The sequence below is a fragment of the Scomber scombrus genome, chromosome 1 (assembly GCF_963691925.1).
Source record: "Scomber scombrus chromosome 1, fScoSco1.1, whole genome shotgun sequence".
Lineage (NCBI taxonomy): Eukaryota > Metazoa > Chordata > Actinopteri > Scombriformes > Scombridae > Scomber > Scomber scombrus.
In genome coordinates this window covers 24,492,559-24,513,822 of record NC_084970.1, presented here as the reverse complement: position 1 = coordinate 24,513,822, position 21,264 = coordinate 24,492,559, and the positions used below count along the sequence as shown (strand labels likewise).

Below are 21,264 nucleotides of genomic sequence, written 5' to 3'. Positions count from 1 at the left end.
ATCCTCGGAGCATACAAGGACATGGTGAGCAGAAGTCCAACAAATTGTTAGTCACGGAAAGAGGGAAAACTTTGCTTTATAGATAATTAAGTCAAAAGCTATTTAAAAAAGTCACACTCAACTGTGTCTAGCAGGCTGGTCAGACTCCTGAGCAAAATATAAGACATTTAATAATGCTTGGCTGACACATTCTGCACCCTGCTGAAGGCTTTTTATTGTCATCAGCAGTGCCTTGTATAAAATAACAGTAACCTTTCCTCATTGCATATAGGCCACATATCTGACACTGAACAGTCTCTATGTACAAATTTAGGAATATATTTTAATGACAACCTACAAAATCTCTCACTGGAGCTTGTATAATTCAAATTTAGCCTTTTATATGTTTGCCTTATTACTTTACCTTCACAAAGAACTTGGGTTATAACATAATATTGTGACTTATGTGTGTGCGGATGTCTTTTTCTTTCAGTGTCTCACTACATTTCCAAAAACGGCTCACACATGGAAGTACTAAAAACTATTTTTTCTGACTCTGATCTCATTTTGTTAATCTTAATGGTCCTGATTTTACGATTATTCCTCCTACACTACATTAGGCAGTAATCATAGTTCATTACTTCTTACATAAGTGTGTGTGTTTCATGTGTAGATGGTGTATTTTATCCAAAACATTTTTACTGTTTTCCTGCAGCAGAAGCCGACTCCTCAGATGGCTCCCAGCCCGGCACCGCCACCTCACATTTTGTACAACCCGACGCAGCACATGCTCACCTACGCTGGCTTCTGTCCTTCAGGACAAACTCTGCCTGCCTACCCCAACTACCCAATAGCCATGCAGGTGGGGCCAAGACCAAAATAAAAAAGAGCAATACTGCAGACATTTTGACTTGTCAGAGTAGTAAAAGCACAGATGTTGTTAAAGCAGCGTTATCATTTATACATTTGTGCTTTTCCTAACGGGACAGGTCCCAATGTCTGCTGTGAAAATTAATCTTCCCTTCCATTGCAGATGTTTGGCAGCCAGATGAGCTGCACTGGATCAAATGTACTTTTGTTCCGACAAGCACAGCTGCTTGACTCTAATATCAAGCACTTGAAGAGAGAGAAAATTATTAATCTGCATTGCTGCCACATCATACTACTTACCTGACTGAACCTTCAAAACTCAACTGAACCCATATGCATCCTTAATTTTTTTCATATTATGCAGGGATTCTATTTTATGATGGTTGGAAAGGTGACCAAGAACTGAAAAAATGAAAGGCCTCATTGATAATACATGATTCATGAATCATAAAGTAAACCATGACATGAGATAATCAGGCCAAACATCTCAATTCAGTTGTTGCATTCCTGTACTTATTAGCCACACTTGCATCATGACGTTATGGATGGGAATCAGTCCACAAAGTGAAATGTCTCAACAAATATGGATGAATTTCCATTCAATTTAATATAGATATTCATGTCTCCACACAGGATGATTTGATTTACAATTTGTGTAATACTTTATGACTAATTCATCACAAAACTAATGGCATACCCATCAGCCAATAGTTCTTTATATTTAGTGCTAATTATCAAATGTCAGCATGCTTAACTAAAATGGTGACCATTAGCATGTTGGATTGTTAACCAAACTTGTCATAATAGAGCTTGTGTGTCTTCTTGGTGTGCACAGATGTATAAATATGAGTGTGGTTTCCATTTTTACAAACATGTTGACCTGAAGAGGATCCGCAGATCGAAACATTGTCCTATCTGATTACATTTTTTGGTTTGTAGTGAGTTTACAGGCACCACTATTTTTTTTTCATTGATGCTGCTTTTTAATAGACTTGCACCTATGTAATGTGTGTATAATTACTCTCCTTTGACCATTAGCATGTTGACATTAGTATTAACCTCAAACGACACTGTGCTTATGTATAACTTCAGAGGCATGAGGCTGTAGACTCTTAGTTTTGTATCATGACTGAAATTTGTCCCACACTAATGGTGATTAATCTCTGCTGTTATTTGTGTGTCTGCTACCAATGAACCGAACTAGACATCCCTGTTTTCACCTGAGTGCTGGATAACCAACAAAAACTTCCACCACACCTCACAAAAAAATGTCAGAAATAATTGTCGGTATCTTTGAATGCACTTCCATGTGCCAAACCAACATACCACACCTCTTTTCTCTCTCACAGCATAACAGCAACTACCAGACACCTGCTACACCTCAGATGATCCCTGACGGAGGCCCTGGCTCCACCTCCTGTCCCTCTGAGGAGAACCAGAACCAGCAGCCCTGTCAGACTCCCAACCAACTGCAGCCTCAGGGAGGCACCCAGGAACCGGGAGGCTACATGCTGACACCCAACGCTCCTGTGCTCTTTGGGTCCTCCTACAGTCCTTTTGAGAAACCTCCACCATATGCCTGCTGAGTCCTCAGCCAAACACACGGGGCATGTTGGAGAATAACGCCTTGACCTAGTCAGGCTGAAAGTAGCACGAGGCGTTTGGTGGATGACCTTGCCGACAGGAAAAACTCAGCGAGCTTCAGGACTACTCTGTAGTAATGTAGATGCTACTTTTTACGTGTCTGATGAGATGCACTGAAGAGAGACACCGATTTATAGCTATTTAGTGTGTTTATATAGAAATGATTATTTCATGTGTATTTGTTAAGCCTCAAGCTGGCCTTTAGACGCTTACATGTTACATATAAATATGTGATCTGGTAGATGTTTCTGTTATAATCTGTGTAGACTGGATTACAGGTGTTTGTGTATTGTCTCACTATAATGACGACTGTACAAGCAGTTAAAAGGGCTTTCTTTCAAATACAAATTGGAAAGTAAATGTTGCTAATGTTGCTGTTACTTAATGTTTGTGTTAATCATTTAATGAGCACTTTAAAGTCTATATAGTGTATATGATGCATGTTAACGGCTGTGCAATGGGATGCTCTAGCTGCTGCAATGAAATACAGTTATGTGTTAAAGAAGCACCTATGAGAAATGCATACATTCACTAATACATATAAATACTATATGTGGAGTAAGGGCTTTCACAAAACCCCATGTTTTAAAGTTTCACTAGTATTACTTTTACTACAAGTACCATGTGATGTCATTGTATTGTTTGACCTTAAAGCATAACTGTAACTTTTGAAAGAGCACTTTTTTTCTCTTACAAATAAAAGTTGAATTAATAAGCAATACAACTTTCTCCTGCTCAATTCAATACACATATTACACTAATTACACTTGTTACAGCTACCACTTAGCAAAAGTACCTATTGCTGTATGATGTACATTACTGACTTTATTCTTCTCTACTATCACTACTGATACACGGTTTCATCACTGGCTACATGGCAAATACGTTACATGTTTTTCAGTTGTCCAATAATGTAAATCGGTAACAACCATAACAGTAGCAATACAAAATCAGTAGCGTCGATGTTAAATTATGTTAAATCTTTGTAGTGGATACAAGGCTGTGCCATTATCAGTTTACGGAAAGACAAACAAGCTCATAAGCTCAACTTTAACTAACTGGTGAGTATGGTAACGTCTCCTGTCATATACAACCGCTTGTTATCATGTGATCGACGTTTTGTTGAGACATAAAATTCACTCTGCCGAAAAAGGTCACGAGAGTCGAAAGCTCCTAAAAAAGCTCACCACAACAGTTCAGAACATTGACACGTGGCATGAATGGGAAACGTTGTACAATAACACAACACACGTTTTTTTTGAAAATACAATTTTACTCTATTTTGTTCATACAACTGCTTTTATTTTGTTTTTAAATAGGATTTTCACTGTTGAAGGAAGTTAAAACTCAAAAGGCAGATGTCTCTCAGCATTGTACACATACTGGCAGTTAAAGTGAAAAATAAAAACTAAAAGAAGTTCAATATACAACACATATGATAAAAAAAACAATAACACGTCAAGCTCTATATTCTTGCATTCATTCATCAGAAAACTAAAAAATGATCAAATACGGAGGGAAGTAAAATAACACTGGAGCACTTTTTGGCATTCTCAATCACAATGCTCCTCCGACATTCTTTGTTTTTATTGTTTTTTTATTTGCTCAGCACCTATTAAGTCAAAATTAAAAAGTGAGTCCCTAAAGGTTTATTTTGATCGCTGGCTTTTGCTCTCAATCCCCTTGAGACTTTTTTTTTTTAAGAAGCAGGCGGAGTCAAAAGACTCAAATTAACTGTTTGACTTTGGATCAACTTAAATGTGCGGATAACCTTGGTGAGCGTAAGGTAGTGTTTGTTTTATGTCGTCTATAAAGCATTGTACAATCACATTATTTACATATTCAGTATATTACAGCGCACTCTTTTTACTCTCAGTAGCTTGTATGGTGCGATCGATGCAGTGCTGTTTCTCTCCTCGATGGACAGGGCCCCTTCCTGTCCCCCTGTGTTTCTGTGACTTATCTATTATCCTCAGATTGGTATACGGCAGGTATTAACTGTAAGTGGGTGATTCTGAGGCAAAGACGGGGCCTTTGTGACAGGAGTTAGTGATTGAAGTTTAATGGGACTCAGGGTGTCAGTCAGCTCGTTCAAAGACTGCAATTCTCCTAAATGCACAGGTGGAAATGCATAGTTATAGATATTAACTGCAATGATATCATTAAGAGAAGAGTTGGCTTTATTTCTGTGATACAGTACTGCAACTTTGTGAAATGATTCACCTGTTTGGGGGGAAGCTGTTTGGAAGTTTGGGTTGGTTGTTCTTGGTAGGCACATGGTTGATTTTTAAGGTTGCAGGCAGACATGGAGTGCTGCTTTAGTAGAGAGGAAATCAAGAAAATGGCTACACGTCGCAGTCCATTTCTACCTGCAACAATGTGCAAGGTTTCCTACTGAACACAAAGTTGTGCCTAATACTGAATCCTACCCTCACGACCACAACTCTGTGCTTCTGTGAAGGGCAGGGTTCAGCTTGTTAGGGGTCGCCCCAATCGACCCCTAAGCTATTGTGCACCTAACAAAAATATCTGAGCACCTGTTAATACATTTTCTCTGAGTGGGGTAGCTAATGTAGGACAACTTGTCCCCTTTCTTTCATTTTAGATGTCATCTGAATCAGATTACACATTATCACTTGACTATTAAAAGCTTTGTGAATGTGGGCCTTTGGTGAACTGGATGTAAGCAACATGACTGCAGCTCTATCAGCTGAGTTTATGCAGCAAGAGTCACTCTGCCTACCAAGTTCAAGTCAGATCTGCATTTAAGCACAGGATGCCAGGCGTAGTAGGCTGACCCAAGACCAACCATTTGACTTTGATCTGGATAAGGCCCTGTTTGTTCTTGTGAGCTTACAAGGCTGTGATATACATGGGCAGTTTTTGAGGCAATGTTGTGCAGCATTTATTCCCATATCTTCTATCTGCCTGGTACAGGGGATGTTGCTCATTGCCTAACTAAATATTTTACTGAATCACAATACTGAAAATACAGTGAAAGTCCCTGCAAATGCCTCTAGGCAGCAGTGTAATCACAGTAAAAGGACAGGGTGATCCTGGGCTAATGCTCCAGCTTGATCACAATACCTGGTCTAGGTTTTTTATTTTTTATTCCCTCATTGCAATCTAATACATCTCCCCACTGCAGCTTTGTTTTTATAAATATGTTGGAAACCATCCCCATTGCCTCAATCAACTGCTAATAGATCTGTTTTGGCAGACTGTTGCGCTGGTCACTGGTGAGAGTCCAGCAGGGGGCAGGAGTGTGAGCGGATGTCGTTGTGTTTGTGGATGGCCTGGTCCAGGTCCAGAGACCGTCCGTTAACACTGACCTCCATGCAGCCGCTGTAGTGCGCCGACACCAGTGTGGACACGAGAGGAACATCTGAGGGAGGAGGCGGAGAAAGTGATGAGATGTTTAGGTGTTGTACGTCTGAGTAAACCATCAGTGTGCAAACTGTACGATACTGAATCTGTCAGACTCAGCAAACACGAATAAACACTTAGACACTTATTACCAAATACACATGAAGGCATTTATAAACTATTCATGGAAAGGCACAATATCTACAAAGGAAATGCAGAACCTGTTTTTAGCAGTTATCTTAAATTATATACTCAGCTGCCAGTACAGTACTGAAGAAACTGCTGTAGATCATTAATATGGTTGGCCATATACAGTACAAGAAAAAGTGAAAAGAGGCACCCATATAAAGTAAATGGTATAAATTATTACTCATTCACAGAGTGAGATTATTTACTGTTGACAAGGATGCTGTAGCTTGCACAGTCACAGAAAGAACAAAAAGGGTAAGCAGGTTTAAAGATCAGGCAAAATAGTTTAAATCAATCAATCAATCAATCGATCAATCAATCAATCAATCTTTATTTGTATAGCGTCACAACAAAGGTAATCTCAAGGCACTTTACACATAGAGCAGGTTCTATGTGTAAAGTGCCTTGAGATTAAATCAACTCAAGAATACACCAAAGATTTAAAAATGTGAAAAATACTTTTTGGTCTATTCTCTCCAATTGATGCTGGATTTTTTAAACTAATAACAAAATTGGAGAGTGTAAATAATTCTGATAACAGCTGATTTTTTCAGTTTTTTTACAGTTATAAATATTTTTGATTAAAGATTTTCTGCATTACTTTCATGCCTGTACTGGTTGAAAAATATAAATTCCAAAGCTCTTCAGCTGTGAGCCCTCACCAGGTAGCCCTCCTATGAAAGTGCTGGACTGAGTCAGCAGGTCAATAGAAACTTCTGCATCTTCACTACGTCCAGACTGGCCATCGACAAGCAGCTGGGTCTGGTTTCCTGAGATCGTCATTTTGATCACATGACTTTCACCATCACACAGCGGTGCCGGAGAGCTGGCAATGATGACATCACCTACTGACACTAGAACAAACTGAAAACACATAGAAGATAAGTTTTCAGACTTTCATGGCAAGGTAACAATCTTATACATCCGGGTTGAGCTTTAATATACTCACGTCTCGCCACTCATCAGTACCGGGATGATAGTTGGCCAGAGCGATGGAGAGAGGGACACTGTCTTGGTGAACAAGTGCAAACAGCACACCGATGGCAGAAATTGGACGCAGGGTCAACTGGACACTCAGGTTCTGTGAGTCTGACGTGAGGAGAACAGGAAGAGCGAGAACAGCAGGTCATGAACTTTATCGACAAACAGGGGATGAAGCAAACTGTTGATAAAAGTGTTGGTGAAGATGGAAGCAAACTCACATTCACCCAAACAAATTAAACATGGACTAACTACTTCAGGAAGAAGCAATTAGATTAAGTTATGCAACCTACTGGACATGCTATCCATAACACACTCAAACACATACACACACTGTACCAAAGCTGATGTTGAAGAGGGCGAAGCCGGTGCCGGGGTAATACGCTCCTGGATCTTCACTGCTGAAACACTGCATGTTGTCGTTGGATCGAATGGTTTCTTGTATCGACGTATCTTCGCCCGTCAACCAGCGCCACTCCTTCATACAGCCGTCCAGACGGGGGTTCACCTACAAACAACAGCAAAAGTTAAGAAATGCATAAAGAATATTTATTTTCAAGAAAACACACACACACACATTCAGACACCCACCTGATTGACGAGGCCGTCCTCTTTGAAAGGGACTCCTCCCACGGTGAGGTTGAGCTCATGCATACCCTTCTTTAGTGTGAACAGATCTCCGTTAACTGCGATCTTCATGACGGCCTCTCTGTCGATCTTTATCACGAGACTCCGGCCCTGCTCCTCAACCGAAATCTGGTCAGAAAAGATGTCGAAGAGGCACGTTTCAATCAGAAAGACTATTTTTTAGAGGTATATTTTGTAGTTAATGTTGACAGACTGTTAACCTTTCTCCACTGGCCATCATTGACGATAGGTCCGCTGCTGGTGATTCTGCTGACTGTGCCGTACTTCAGCTGCAACTCCAACTTCCCATGATGCATTGCAAGCACAATCCAGGAGCTGTTCAAGTGACCTCCGGCAAAGAAGATGACCCCCTCAGGATCGTATGTGCGGAAGTCAAACTCTGCTGAAAAGCTAGAAAAGAAAGAACAAGTGGAGAAAAGTGGAAGAGATGAGGAGTGTGTGTATAAATATGTGTGTTTGAATAAGTAAGGAAACAAAGAGAGGGGAGAAGAAGTGGATGAAATGATAGAAGTGAAAATATTTTGTGACCAAAATAGTTTTAACAATCTTAAAGTGGCATTTTCATCCTGGCTAATATTACAAATTATTTTTAGAATTGTTAATTAACTTTACAGAGTTTGACTATTTGGTAAAAACATTCAGACAAATACAGTTTATACTGCTCTTTCAATATACTACAAACTGTCTCACTAAAAACATTTGATTGTAGCTCAAATCTTAAATTATGTTTGGTCACTCAATACTTTCAAATTAAATCTCTCAATTGGAGTGAGGCATTTATGCATTTCGCAATTGGGTGTAGAAAAAAGTGGCTCAAATACCACGTACAGGCAGGGAAGGTAACTAAATGTTTTTCCTAGCCTGGCAGTAGAAATATAACAGTTACATTCCTTAAATGACTAACTGCCATATCAAAATTGTACATTTCAATAACCAGAACCTGCAGAGCTGAGATTCAAGTCAGCCAGTTTTCAGCTGATCAGCCATGACCAGTGACTGTCCGATCAGTCTGATATATCTGATTCTGTGCTGGTCCATTTATTTGCATGCACTGAACAACGGTTCACGTTGTGCACACAGCGGCAGAGACAGTAACGTCACAGCCACACACGCACTAAAACTAAATTAAATGAACTGTAGCAGAGACTCGCGGTCGACTGGAAACATTACAGCCCCTCTGCTGCAGTTTTTCACTTGTTTAAACATTAATTTACTCGTTTTATTTACTGGCAACATTTTGCACATCGTCATCACGACCACCAACATGTAGCGCTCCGACAGAGACTTAAAAATCCCAGATCTGCTCGAGATGGGACAAAATAATTATAAGACAGAGTTTACACACCTGGACATGTCCAGCTGTTTACACGCAGTTTACCTGAAATCAGGTGATTTTACCTTTTAAGGAAAAGTTAATGTTAATACTGCTGCTGTTTCTATTTATTTTATATTTAAACATGCAGTGCGGAACTTTTACATATAAACGAACATCCATCACATACAAGCTCTTACCAAACAAGTTCACACAATGCTGATTCAGCCTCTCACAACAAGATAAATCTCTCTGTATTTCACATTATACCAGAGTTTTTAAATCAGGTGACGAGTTTGACATTCCTGCACTGGCCGGATGAATTCGTACTGTGATGCTCTACGGGCAGAGCATGCACACTAGAGACTTCTGCTGGCCGAGCAGGCTAACTTCTGGTTAGCTCTCTGCTAACTTGAATAGGAATAAAAATATTTTAATCGTGCAGCTTTTCTAGACTTTCCAAATGTTATCGGACTGAATGGGTCTTTTTGTAGGGGTTGTGTGACGCTCAAAACTATTTGCCCAACATTTTAAAGCTGCAGCAGTGGCAATGTAGTAGGTTACGATGGAGCTTGTGACACAGGCATGTCAACAGTGTTTTGTAATTACTCTCACTGCCAGAAGGGGGAGACAAAAGTCCCACCTCTTCCTTTTAGTCTGACACACTGACATGAAACCATGAAAACGGAAAAATATAAAACAGTAAATTTGAATTATAAATGATGACTAAATAAGTAGAGTGAAAGAACTTTACACCAGCGAAGTGTTATATATCACTTTTAAAATAACATGAGAGTTGATATTTGCTATTTAAGCGAAGTGCTTTTTGTTTATATTGAAAAAAGATACCAAATATTTAATATTATTTACTTTGAGTTGACTTAAATGATATTAAGTTAATCAAGTAGTTTAAAAACCACACATTGTGATTATGTTTTATTATGAAAAACTGAATTTTCCATTAAAGAAAAGTTAGTTGTGTGCTGTCAATTACAGCTCATAGAAAGAAAGAAAATGAAAATCTGCAGGTCAGACTTTTGAAAAATCAGAACTTGTAATCACCTAAGACAATTGCAATCGCTGTACCTCTAATTAATTATAATTCTCACCCAGTCTGAATCCTCCTGCGGAAGCGCAGCCTCACCACTGGCACACCGCTGAACATGCGGCCCAGGTAAAGAGAGCGTGAGTTCCTCTTCAGAGACGGTGATATGCAGGGAGTTATAGGCTGAAGGAAGACATACAGATAACACATCTTTACATGAGAACCAGACAAGCTGCGACTTGACTCATTCAAGATGGTTTAAATATCTGGAATAGAGATCAAATTTTACAACAAGGCTGGACTATGAAATGGGTCAATAATATCTGTCACAATTAATGTGTTTCACCTTACAGCTCCGGAGGTCCTGGCCCAGCTTCATGCCCTGACGACCATCGCAGTAACAACGGAAACTCCCCGGAGTGTTCAGACACTCCTCTGCACACACTCTCGCCTCACACTCATCCACATCTGACAAGTGACAGAGCAGGTCAAAGAAATTAAAGAGGACTGATGAAAACAGTGTATTAAGTGTTACAGAGAACCCGTGAGTTCATGAAGTTATCGTGAAATTATCAGAGTCCCATCAGTGGAGAATTTTCTTAAAACTTTAACTTTCAAAAAGATCTACAAAAAAAACAGTAGCATGAGACCGACAGTAAAAAATCGGATGTCTTTCCTGTCAACATGTCAAGGAATGCAAACAACACTTGAGTCAAGTGGTCTTTGACGTTGACTTGGTTGTATCTCCCAACTTCATATATAACCTTACATGGACAGGACTAGGTTGGCTATAATAAATGTTAATTCTCTGAGGGGGGACACTAAGGTTATGAAAAGTCTGGTTTCCACACAAGAGAAAAACAGGGAATAACATGAGTGATTAATGACTACAGTTTAAGTCTGTGAACTATTTTTTTTCTTGTTGTTGCCAACAAATCTCATGTTGTGGTTTTATTATCTTATCATATTATTATACCATGACTGCTATTTTTGGCTTAATCACTGGAAATCATTTCATTCCTTGTGTATAAAAGCAGTTTTTGAGCTGTTGCTTAATGCCTCTTACAGCGACTTTAGGGGAAAACATGGGATCACATTTTTTTAACAAATACAAGGTCAGAATTGTATATCTTGAGCTCTTACCTAACTAACTAACTGCATTTATTGAGGGTCCAAGGCTACTTGGACGTTTGGCTTAGTGGTGCTCTTGAGATGGTAGAGATGACTCTCAAACTGTTTTTTTAGATCACTGCATGTTTGAAACACTATTTACAGATTTATCTAGAACCCCCCCACACACACTTTTCTACCATGTAAACTTATGTCTTCTGGATTTCACGACTGACTAATGCAAAAAAGTCGTTTTGGAAACTCGCAGGAACAGTATTTTGCTCCTGAGACAGATTGGACAGTGACCTGTTACCTACTTATTAAGAATTTCTCTGAATGTCTTTACATTCCTTTCCTGACCCCAGACCACAGCTGTATCAAGTCCTGCTGAGGATGAAGCAGCTTCTCAGTCAGTTCTTATGAGCGTGTGTATAGTGGACACACTTACCAACGCAGCTCTTGGTTTCATTGTCGTAAAGATAGCCGGTTTCACACAGACAGTCATAGCCACCCTCCTTATTCTCACACCGTGCTGTTCCACACACACCTGGATCTTCACACTCATTGATATCTGTAAGATGGATCAAAGCGTATTGAACAATCAGCTGTGCCAGTGGTTTATAATCAGTTAAAATGTCCAGAAAACTTGGAGCTGGAGGGGTGTTATCTGAGGAGGTTGCCCTTATGTTAACTCATTCAAATTAGTCAGAAAAACACAGAGTGAGGAACAATCACTGCTTGTGTTTGATTTACTTTTCAGAGAGCTTGTCTCCATTACAGAGAGGGAAACTAAAACCAGCTTCAAGCCCAACGCAATTACATTTTGGCCATGATTGGTCAACTACTTAAACCAAGAAGATCTTTATATTAAACTTCCCCCAGAGCAGCTTGAAGATTAAATCAATTTTTCCACACTGCGTGACTACATTGACTATATAGCTCATACAATGTCCGCTTGTTCCAACATTTGAAGCTACACCCTACTTACATTACGATTACAATACATCTAAGACACAATTTTTAATGTCTGTACTAAAGGAAACTTCAAGTTGACTTCATTATGATTTTATGCACATCTCATGTCTGTGGAAACACAGAATGTGGTTTTAACGATGATTCAATTCATTTTAATGCCTACACATTAAAGCTGGTGACATTTGTTACCCGTACAGTATGTAACAACATAGGTTTGTCATTTTGGACCTGCCAGTGTGTCTACTAGCTTCAAGAGTTACATTTGTGTTTTTTCATTTTTCTCAACTAGACTGTTTGTTCTATTTAGACTCACAGAGATAAAAAAAAAAAAAAATGTTGCAAGAAAGAACAAAACACTGCCTTGGGCATTAGTGTAAGGCTTTTACCTCAAAAACTCTCTGACTTCAAACTAACTACAAAAATGTGATCCTTGATGTGAAGTTGTTTCTTTTTTACAGCTAGTGATTTCAGACATTAGACCACATGCATCTATGTCTTGTTGCTCACCATTACAAATGTGGCGTCCTACCAACATGTAGCCTTGGTGACAGGAGCAGCGGTAACTGCCCATAGTGTTGTTGCACTGATGGTCACACCCTCCGTTCCTCTTGCTGCACTCGTCCACATCTGCAAAAAGGAGGGTGGTACGGCATGACATGAGCACAGGAAAATCATCATCATGGGCTGTGTACAGTATTAGACTGTTTGGCTCTTGTTGAGCTTCCACTTGTACTTGTATAAAAATGAACCTGTACTGAAAGTTAAGATTTTTTCCAATTCTAAATATGAAATTTGAGACTGCTTGAAAAGCCCTATACATTTGTATTTTGTTAAAATCCTTAGAAATAACTGATGTACTACGTCATCATGGCCGAGTGTTACAGCTCAGTGTTTAGAAGGAGTGCGGTCGTCAAGTGGAAAAGGCTCAGACCAAGTCAAACTGAATCTGTTTTGATTTCCTCTCACAGTAAGGTGGCAGGATGAGTCACAGTGGAAACGTGTGGAATGGTAGCTCTGCCATAAATCAGAGAAGCATGTTCCCTCTCCCTCACTGTGTGTGTGTGTGTGTGTGTGTGTGTGTGTGTGTGTGGGTACAAATTATGTGCGTTTTCCAGTTCCAGTTTATACACTTAATATTTGTTATATTTCCCCTCTAAAAGTGGAACCCTTGGTCTATCTCTTTTATAAGGCATGTAACCTTTCCCTCATATTTATACACAGTAACTAGCTTTCGCCTCCAAAGAGACACATGGATTCCTGTTGCGGACTCTGTGACCGGAGTTCCCGTACATGAAGTCCATATTGACCCGACACATCGGCCACACATCATTAATGACAGCAGCAGCAACAACAACAGCAGTAATGGGCGGTTATTAAAAACAAAACATGTTAACAGATAAAACATACAAAACAGAAACACCAAGGCTTGAGTTCAAACTGATTTCAGCACCAAGACGAAGATAAACAGTGATACACAAATGCACTGTATGACTCATGAAAGCGATGGAAAGCCAGATCAACAGTGTCCAGGGCCAGGAGACAGCTGTCAGTGTCAAGGTCACGGAGGATTCCTTGCCAGAGATGCTGGAGCGTAACACTGGATGACTGTGCAAAAATGTAACCTCTACGGAGCTCTAACACACAGTGACCAGCTTGACCCTCTCTCTCTTAGTGATGACAGTACCTTTGTCACATCTGGGTCCCGTCCAACCTGTAAAACAGTGACAGAGGAAGTCGCCCTTTTTGTCCTCGCAGCGCACGGCACCTTTGGCATTACACGGGGAAGGAGAGCACTGGTCTGGAATATCTAGTTGTAGGAAAAACAGACAGACACAGAGAAAGAAGTGGGATTATAGCTTTAAAATTGAGTCTGTGTGCACTGCATTCAAACAGTGAGTGTAACTGTATACCAGACAGAGGAAGGGCATCTCTTATATTCTGCATATCAGGAGTTCAATATAAATAGCCTAATGCTAGCTAAGCTCTCCTGTCGTAGATGCCCTAATTCAGTCCTTCCCAGCATACCTGTCCTCTGGCTCAAGATCAAATGGATATTTAACTGTTTGTCCAATTTTACTCTAAAAACTTTTTTTAACATAGGCCTTCACTTTCACACTCAGTCTGTGTAATTGAGCACATGTGTAAATCTTTTCTCTCCTCATACAGTTTCCTTTTCCCAGCAGTGGAGTTTCACTGCTTTGACAAGTCTGGGCATGTTGCATGCTGGAGTTCAGAGAGAGAAAAGGACAGTGCCTGGAAAAACATGGGGGGGGGGGGGCAGGAGACAGATAAGCTCTCATGTGTAACACAAAGACACAACTTTCACATCAGGCTATTTTTTCACTGGATGATGTGTTGTAAATTTCAATTCATACAGCATAAACACTGTATCGTAATGTCAACTGCTGATATACACTGTGATCACTTATTGTGATTGCAGTGTATATCAGCAGTTTTACACTTGTATACTGACAGCAGATCAATAATGACAATAAATCTAAACTACACATGGTTGCTGGATGTTGCAGCAATCAGTATAAATTACACGTTCCAGATGAGTAAAGCTGTAGTTTGTTTTTGTATTTAAAGTGCCCAAATCATTTAGAAAAAGCAAAAAACACTAAATGTAGACCACACTTACTGAATGTGGATGATCTAAGGATAACAGGAGTAATATGCAGACTGAAAAGCCCTTTGAGGAAAATTTGCAATATTGGGATATATAAATAAAAATAACTTGACATCAATGACATCAAAACATAAACTAAATGCATGGCTTCCAGCAAAGGGATGAGCCGAGTAAATATCAAAATACATTTTTTATACATTTTTAAGACAACAAAAGTTCCCAGCAATCTCAAGAGACCTGACAGTAAGTTGTCTGAGCAACTAAAAATACATTTTAATTGCATCATGAGGTTAAATGTATAATGTATGAAGTCATCTTATTGCATTGGGCGGCAATTACTCTAATAATAAATTAAGCCTGAAATAAGACACCAATTTGTGGTCATCATATACACTTTTCTAGCTTTTTGTACATTTGTAAAAATATATATATATTGTTCATGATTGAATGACGCACACTTTATATGTACAAACACTTGAAAGTTGACATTTTACAGAGAGGCTTAGAAGGATCCAGCTGCTTTAGGAACGAAATGAGGGTAAGAAATGTTTAAAATGTGTCACAAAAACTACATTTTCAGTATCTGTCTTCATTTGCGTTTAAGTAATGTGTAATTATCTACTTCAGGGTCCGCAGACACATATAAACAGTGTTGAAGACTAGTAAACATCCGCTTTCAGAAACAAACATCACAGCTGCAGTGAATTAAAACATATTTGTATCATACATCTAGATATTGCATTCCTACATCCTGCGTAAGGAGCCCAGTCTTGAATAAACCCAAACAACTGAGCTCAGGCTCCTGGTTAGTGATGTGATGTGGTCTATCAGCAGGTGGGGGGTAACCGCTGTAGCTTTGCTCATTTCCTCCACTTAAAACTTCACAGGTCTCTTAAAAGCACGTCTGAATGTAATTTCACCTAATAAAGCGCACCCTGTGGCCCACCCACACTGTCAGCAACCACAACTTTAATTCAAATAACCCCTTCAGAATTTATATAGCAGCAACAATTGATGCCATGTATATGAGAACAATTAGGAAAATGTGTTTTTAATGATTCTATTTTTCAGCAGAACAATACACAAAACACTTGAGTCCACAGTTTGCAGACACAGGGAAATAGTAGACAGAGGAGTAATAACGTAAACACTATCTTCTGTGCTTACATTAAATCAGCCTTTGGTATGTGGAAATATGCAAACCAAAAATCAAATGGTGCCTGTCTTTCTATAACATCCCATAAATGGAAATACCGGAATGTCATAATCTGCTTTGATGCAAGTAACCCACCCACCATTCGTCACAATGAGACAGTAAACCGATGGGCAGATTTGCGGCGATAGAGAGAGATAAAGATGGTGAGAGACAGCCGGTGTGCTGACAGGCTGATAAAAAGGGGGAAAAAAGAGCTGCCGTATCTTTAAGTACCACGATTCTGCAGCTGAGTCATGGAAACTCCCCCGAGCTTCCTCAGCCAATAGCAGTAAAGCCGGGTTGGTTGAGGTTTGTTGAATCCTGATGCAGCAGAAATTCTGTGCTCCGCTCACGTCAGACCTTTTTTCACATCACTCCTCCACTCAGCCAGCTCACAGAGAAGCTGGTGCATTCACCCAGTGAGTGAGTGAGCGAGTATGTGACGACAGAGGGTGTGTCGCTCATTAACCAATGTGCAGCATCACTGTAGCAAAAGTGCTGCAATGTTAGTCATAGATACCTGGACTCACGCACATATAGAAAACTCGGGCTACTTCAAAGTCAGACAATCAATAAGGTGTGTCGGGGTGCAAAAACTGACCAGAGTTGCCAAAGAAATTCAGCACCTTCTGCCTCTCTGCTTTCCTACATGAAGAGTCTGTGCCTGAGTGTGATGCAGAGCAGTGATACTGCAGTGCAGCCCAACCCCACACTACAATAGGTGCCCCCTCTGTGCATGTAACTATAGTATCACAGTAGAAATACAGAAATGAATCATGGGGAAAAGACATGTTTGTGAAAAAATGAGAAAAGAAGGATAGAAGCGATCAATCAGTCCTAATGTCAAGTCACTAAGCAGATGAGTGGGTATAACACTTACTGTGGACACATGTGATCAGATCCTGTTTCTTCTTTTCAGAATCTCCAAACTTATCCAAACAGCCTGGACAGAAATAAAAGAAAGATAAAGGCGAAGCGATTACAAACATATAATCAGAAAAATACAGGTATTATTATTATAGATGAAGGGTTTTAGCCAGAATTGCAACTTACTTAAATACTTGGGAAAGAAGTAGTCCTAAATCAGGGAAACGAGATTAAAAGAGAGAGAGAGGGATAAAGTTATGTAGGTGTATAAACAAAAATGTAAACAGGACAAGATAATCTAAATAATTGCTTAAAATTAGGAGGGCTGGTTTCTGTTAATACTTGACATGTAGGATTTGCTTTCATTTTATACTTGAGCTCTGTGTTTAAGCTCTGTGTTTAAGCTTGTGGGAGTGAAAGCAACTCATAAACAATTATTAATTTTGATAAATGCATTTAAAACTGTGCCTGTGAGTGTGTGTGTGTGTGTGTGTGTGTGTGTGTGTGTGTGTGTGTGTGTGTGTGTGTGTGTGTCTGTGTGTGTGTGTGTGTGTGTGTGTGTGTGTGTGTGTGTGTGTGTGAGTGTTAAGTATCCAAACAGATTACAATATGATTACTCTGTAATCTCTGCAGATGTGTGTCTGTGCTCTCTGTAATGGGTGCGGCCTTTGCCAGGGGCTTCGTGAGAATTCTCTACATTCCTGATAGTAGTAGCATCCCTCCCGCTTCCTGGCTGCAGTACGCCTCCACATGTAGGTCAAAATGTGGGGGGAACCACCAGTGGACAGACAGATTGTGGAGGGGACAGGGTTTGGAGAGCTTTTGCTGCAGTAGGAGCTAGATGCGGCAGGATGAAGTCTCTTTTAAAGTGTCAGTCATCTCACAAAAGTCTGCTGAAGCCAGGAACATATAACAAGACATAAAGCTACATTATAACCTTGATTTGATGTGACAACTGATTTGTGAAGGTCAGTCAGGATCGATTAAGATCTAGTGGACCCAGCACAACTTTTGGGCTATTACTAATCTGACACACAACATAATAGTCAGTTGTGACACAAAATCATGACTAGAGTCAGATCGCGTGTTGCTAAGGATAATTGGAAGTATACAGTATTCCCACTCTCCCTCCCTCTGCAGAGTCACAGAGCTGCAGCAGAAAGAAAATGCAGAGTCAGAGATGGACTCCTTCAGGATGAATAATGCAGCTATGAATGAGGCTGCAGCTCTGTGTCACGCCACCGTAGGAAACTACAAGTACAAGAAAAGGGGCTCAGCCGGAGATGTGTGACCATGCTCACGCAAACTTAACTATATCATACGTCACCTGACATCACCCTCTCCTCTGAACCCCGGCATCACCTGACTTCACCCTCTCCTCTGAACCCCCGGCGTCACCTGACTTCACCCTCTCCTCTGAACCCGGCTCAACTTCACTTTATTCCACGCCCACACCCCCCCGCCCGCAGCGTCTACGTCTCTCTGCCAGGCTAATCTTCACAAATGATCTCTGAGTCATTGATTGATTGCCTCATTCGCTCACGATCCGTCACAACTCACAACGTCACAACTTCACGAGTCGGAGCAATTGTTATAGCATCAATAGTGTTCCATGTACACTAAAACCTCTGATTTACATGTTACATGTTTTCTTGTTGCTGATAAGTTATTAAACTATCCATCAATTTAACTATAGAGAGCATTTCAGAATATTCGAGCATGAATGTTCAATAATTTACGCAATACTTCAAGACAGATTACATTTTAAAGGGGTTTGGACAAGAGACTGCTCAATAAATATCCCAGACTTTGACCTGTCTCACTGACTAACACACATACACACACATACACACACACACACACACACACACACACACACACACACACACACACTGCACAAAGATGTCTGCAAAAAGACTTAAAAGTCTGCATTCTCAGGCGGTGAATAAATGTGTCTCTTGGCCTGACAGCCCAAGTCTCACGTTTTCTGACACACCAGGTTATTAATAGTTATTGAACTTGTTTGCATATTCAGCACATGCAGTACATATTCAATAGGCTAATGTGTTCACATGGGTGGACAGGCTGATCTGCACACTCATGAATGAAGTATGGACACTAATCTGCGATAAGTATTCCTGAGAACACACACTGATGGATTTATTTATTTGGATGTATAAGACTGACTCTCATGTTTCTCAAGCAGAAAACAAGTAATCAGGTCCCAGAGAGACCGATTAGAGGGTTTTCTTTTGACATGCATTTGTGTGTGTGGAAGAGGAGCAACGGGTAGACATGCAGCGACACAGAGTGTGAGTGAAATAGAGACAAGATATCCAGGTGTTTCTCATATTTGGCAGGAAACCTAAGCCAAGCAGGTCTCTAGTGAATAGGGCCAAATTTATGAGTATGAAGGGAAGTGAAAGGATAAGAGTGTCTTCACTGGCACTGTTTTTCATAAACTACGGCTTAGTCACGCTGACTCAATGTCTGTCACAGAAACAAACAAAAAAGAGGAGAAAACATGCCCGGTCTTTGACATGGGAATAGTATGTGTACTGACAGCTATCAGCGCTGCAGAGTTATTGGAGCGTGAACATCAACAGCAGCACAGACAATGAATCATTAGTCTGGTGTTACATTACCATCACCAATTTGCAGTCAATAGGCTATGCACACAATGTAAACTTTGCAGCCTTCATGTTAAATGACAAATACAAGATGGTTAAGGCTGCAGTTTCGGTTGCCTGAAATAATATCTCACTTGGTATTTGTGTGTTTTATCAGTGGAGAGGCTTCAGTATTTCTGCTACTGCTGCAGTGCCTCAGTGGTGATACATGGGAGGGGGGGTCTGCATGCAGCCTTAACTGAAAACGCACAACTTTTACAGGTGTTTTTTGGTGCCATTAATAACTTGTAAACCCTACTTACAGTCTCCGGGTCGTTTTCAAACACTTCTCTGGCCTCCTCTTTGGTGCACCTCTCCTCCACACACTCCCTCTCCAAGTGTCCTTGCTTCGTCTCCTCGAAAACTTGATTAGCTCTCCTGTGTCTTCTCAGAAACTGGTTTGCCTCTTGGGGAGACAATGAAACTGGGAAAAGAAAAAAAATACACTCATTAACCTAAAAAAAAAAAAAAAAAAAACATGAGAAAGGTCACACAACTTTAGGAATTAGGCAATATGTTGGCTCCTGAAAGGACGAAAACATAAGCGTGGTTGCGAAACATCCCCAGCTGAAGCAGCATTAATGACGGTAATAACTGAGGCATTCATCAGCAGCAGCCACAACACAAATGTCAACGGGGATTTAGCGAGCTAGCCTAGCCTAGCATGTAATTGTTTACTTACTGCTGTCGGACCAGCGGACAGCCAGCAGGATTAGCAGGGCTGCCGATGAAAGGGACTTTGTCGGGGTCAGCCGCATTGTTGAACCGCTGTGTCTGCGCCAAGCTGCAGAAACTTTCTCCTGTCCCGTCTTGTAGTCTCTCTACTCCCTCTGTGTCTTTATAAATGTCACTGCTGTTTGCACGGAGCCGAGGCTAACGTTACTGCGAAACACTGCAGGTATTCAGGTACTTCCGACGTTTTCTTTTTTTTTTCTTTAATGTTAAATCACTGCCGGGGAGCGCTGCAAGCTAAAGTGTCGTGTGTTTCTCACGCATATCGTTCACATGCAGGCAAAAGAAGCGACCGTCCTCTTCTCACTGCGGTTCAGCTCGTCCCCATTGCGGTCTGCACTCCATGCAATGTGTTTTGACCCTCTTCTCTTCTTCTGTGGAGAAACCTCTCTCTGGCCGGACTGGGTCCCCAGGCTGCGGAGAAAGACTGCACGCCTCTGCTGCTTCAGGAGGGGGAGTCACTGTGAGAAGTGCAGGCAGGAGTTTGTAATGATGCAGCCCTCCAGACACTTCTCCTCATCCCTCCTCCCCTCCTCCTCATGTGTGCACCTATCACCACACTGGTGAGGCTGGAAAAAAAGAAAGCTTAAATTAAAGCCCACTGGGGTGGTGGAAAGTAACAAGCCTAAGTACTGCACTTGAGTACAATTTTAAGGTACTTATTTATACTTCCACTCCACTCCATTTCAGAAAAAAATATTGTACTTTCTACTTCACTACATTTATTTCACAGCTTTAGTTGGTTTTCAGATGAAGATTTGACACAATGGATAAAATATCAAGCTTTTAAAATTCAACACATTGTTAAAGGTGAAACTAGTGGTTTTCAACCTTTTTGTCTTTTTATGTCTTACAAAAAGCAGTGTGTAGTCGGGCTCACATTTCAGATGTCTATGAGTTAACAGCTCCACCAAATAGTGATAGTAAAAAAAAAACTGGAAACAGATTTGTGTATCAGAACTTTGTTTTTTCTTCTTTCCTCTCCCATTAATCATCTCACAACCCCTCACATTTATCTGGTGACCCTTAAGAGGGGCCCAACTACTGGATTAA

The 21,264-nt window shown here is 40.4% G+C and overlaps 2 protein-coding genes across 2 annotated transcripts in view; one reads left to right on the top strand and one right to left on the bottom strand.

Annotated features, from left to right (window-relative positions):
- LOC133992305 (transmembrane protein 255B) overlaps positions 1-2,435 on the top strand; it is a 15,294-nt gene extending 12,859 nt beyond the window's left edge. Inside the window, exons 6-8 of the mRNA XM_062431061.1 lie at positions 1-24; positions 695-841; positions 2,199-2,435. Coding sequence (XP_062287045.1) covers positions 1-24; positions 695-841; positions 2,199-2,435 — 408 coding nt within the window. The remainder of the gene's footprint in view (positions 25-694; positions 842-2,198) is intronic.
- Positions 2,436-3,753: 1,318 nt separating this feature from the next.
- On the bottom strand, positions 3,754-20,959 carry gas6 (growth arrest-specific 6). Its single transcript, XM_062423859.1, has 15 exons — positions 20,162-20,959; positions 19,743-19,903; positions 16,997-17,021; positions 16,824-16,886; positions 13,804-13,926; positions 12,627-12,746; positions 11,593-11,715; positions 10,381-10,502; positions 10,099-10,217; positions 7,878-8,067; positions 7,621-7,785; positions 7,369-7,537; positions 6,998-7,137; positions 6,711-6,912; positions 3,754-5,878 (listed from the first exon to the last, which is right to left on the bottom strand). The coding sequence occupies exons 1-15, from the start codon at positions 20,235-20,237 to the stop codon at positions 5,727-5,729; spliced, it is 1,950 nt and encodes a 649-aa protein (XP_062279843.1). The 5' UTR covers positions 20,238-20,959; the 3' UTR covers positions 3,754-5,726.
- Between the last annotated feature and the right edge of the window lie 305 nt (positions 20,960-21,264).

Bases quoted from the DNA above. Each gene is read 5' to 3' on its own strand.
- gas6 (XM_062423859.1), bottom strand. From the start codon at position 20,237: ATGCGGCTGACCCCGACAAAGTCCCTTTCATCGGCAGCCCTGCTAATC. The intron at 19,904-20,161 runs GTAAGTAAACAA...TTCTTTTCCCAG, and splicing joins TGTCCGCTGGTCCGACAGCA to TTTCATTGTCTCCCCAAGAG. The intron at 6,913-6,997 runs GTGAGTATATTA...ATGTGTTTTCAG, and splicing joins GTACTGATGAGTGGCGAGAC to TTTGTTCTAGTGTCAGTAGG.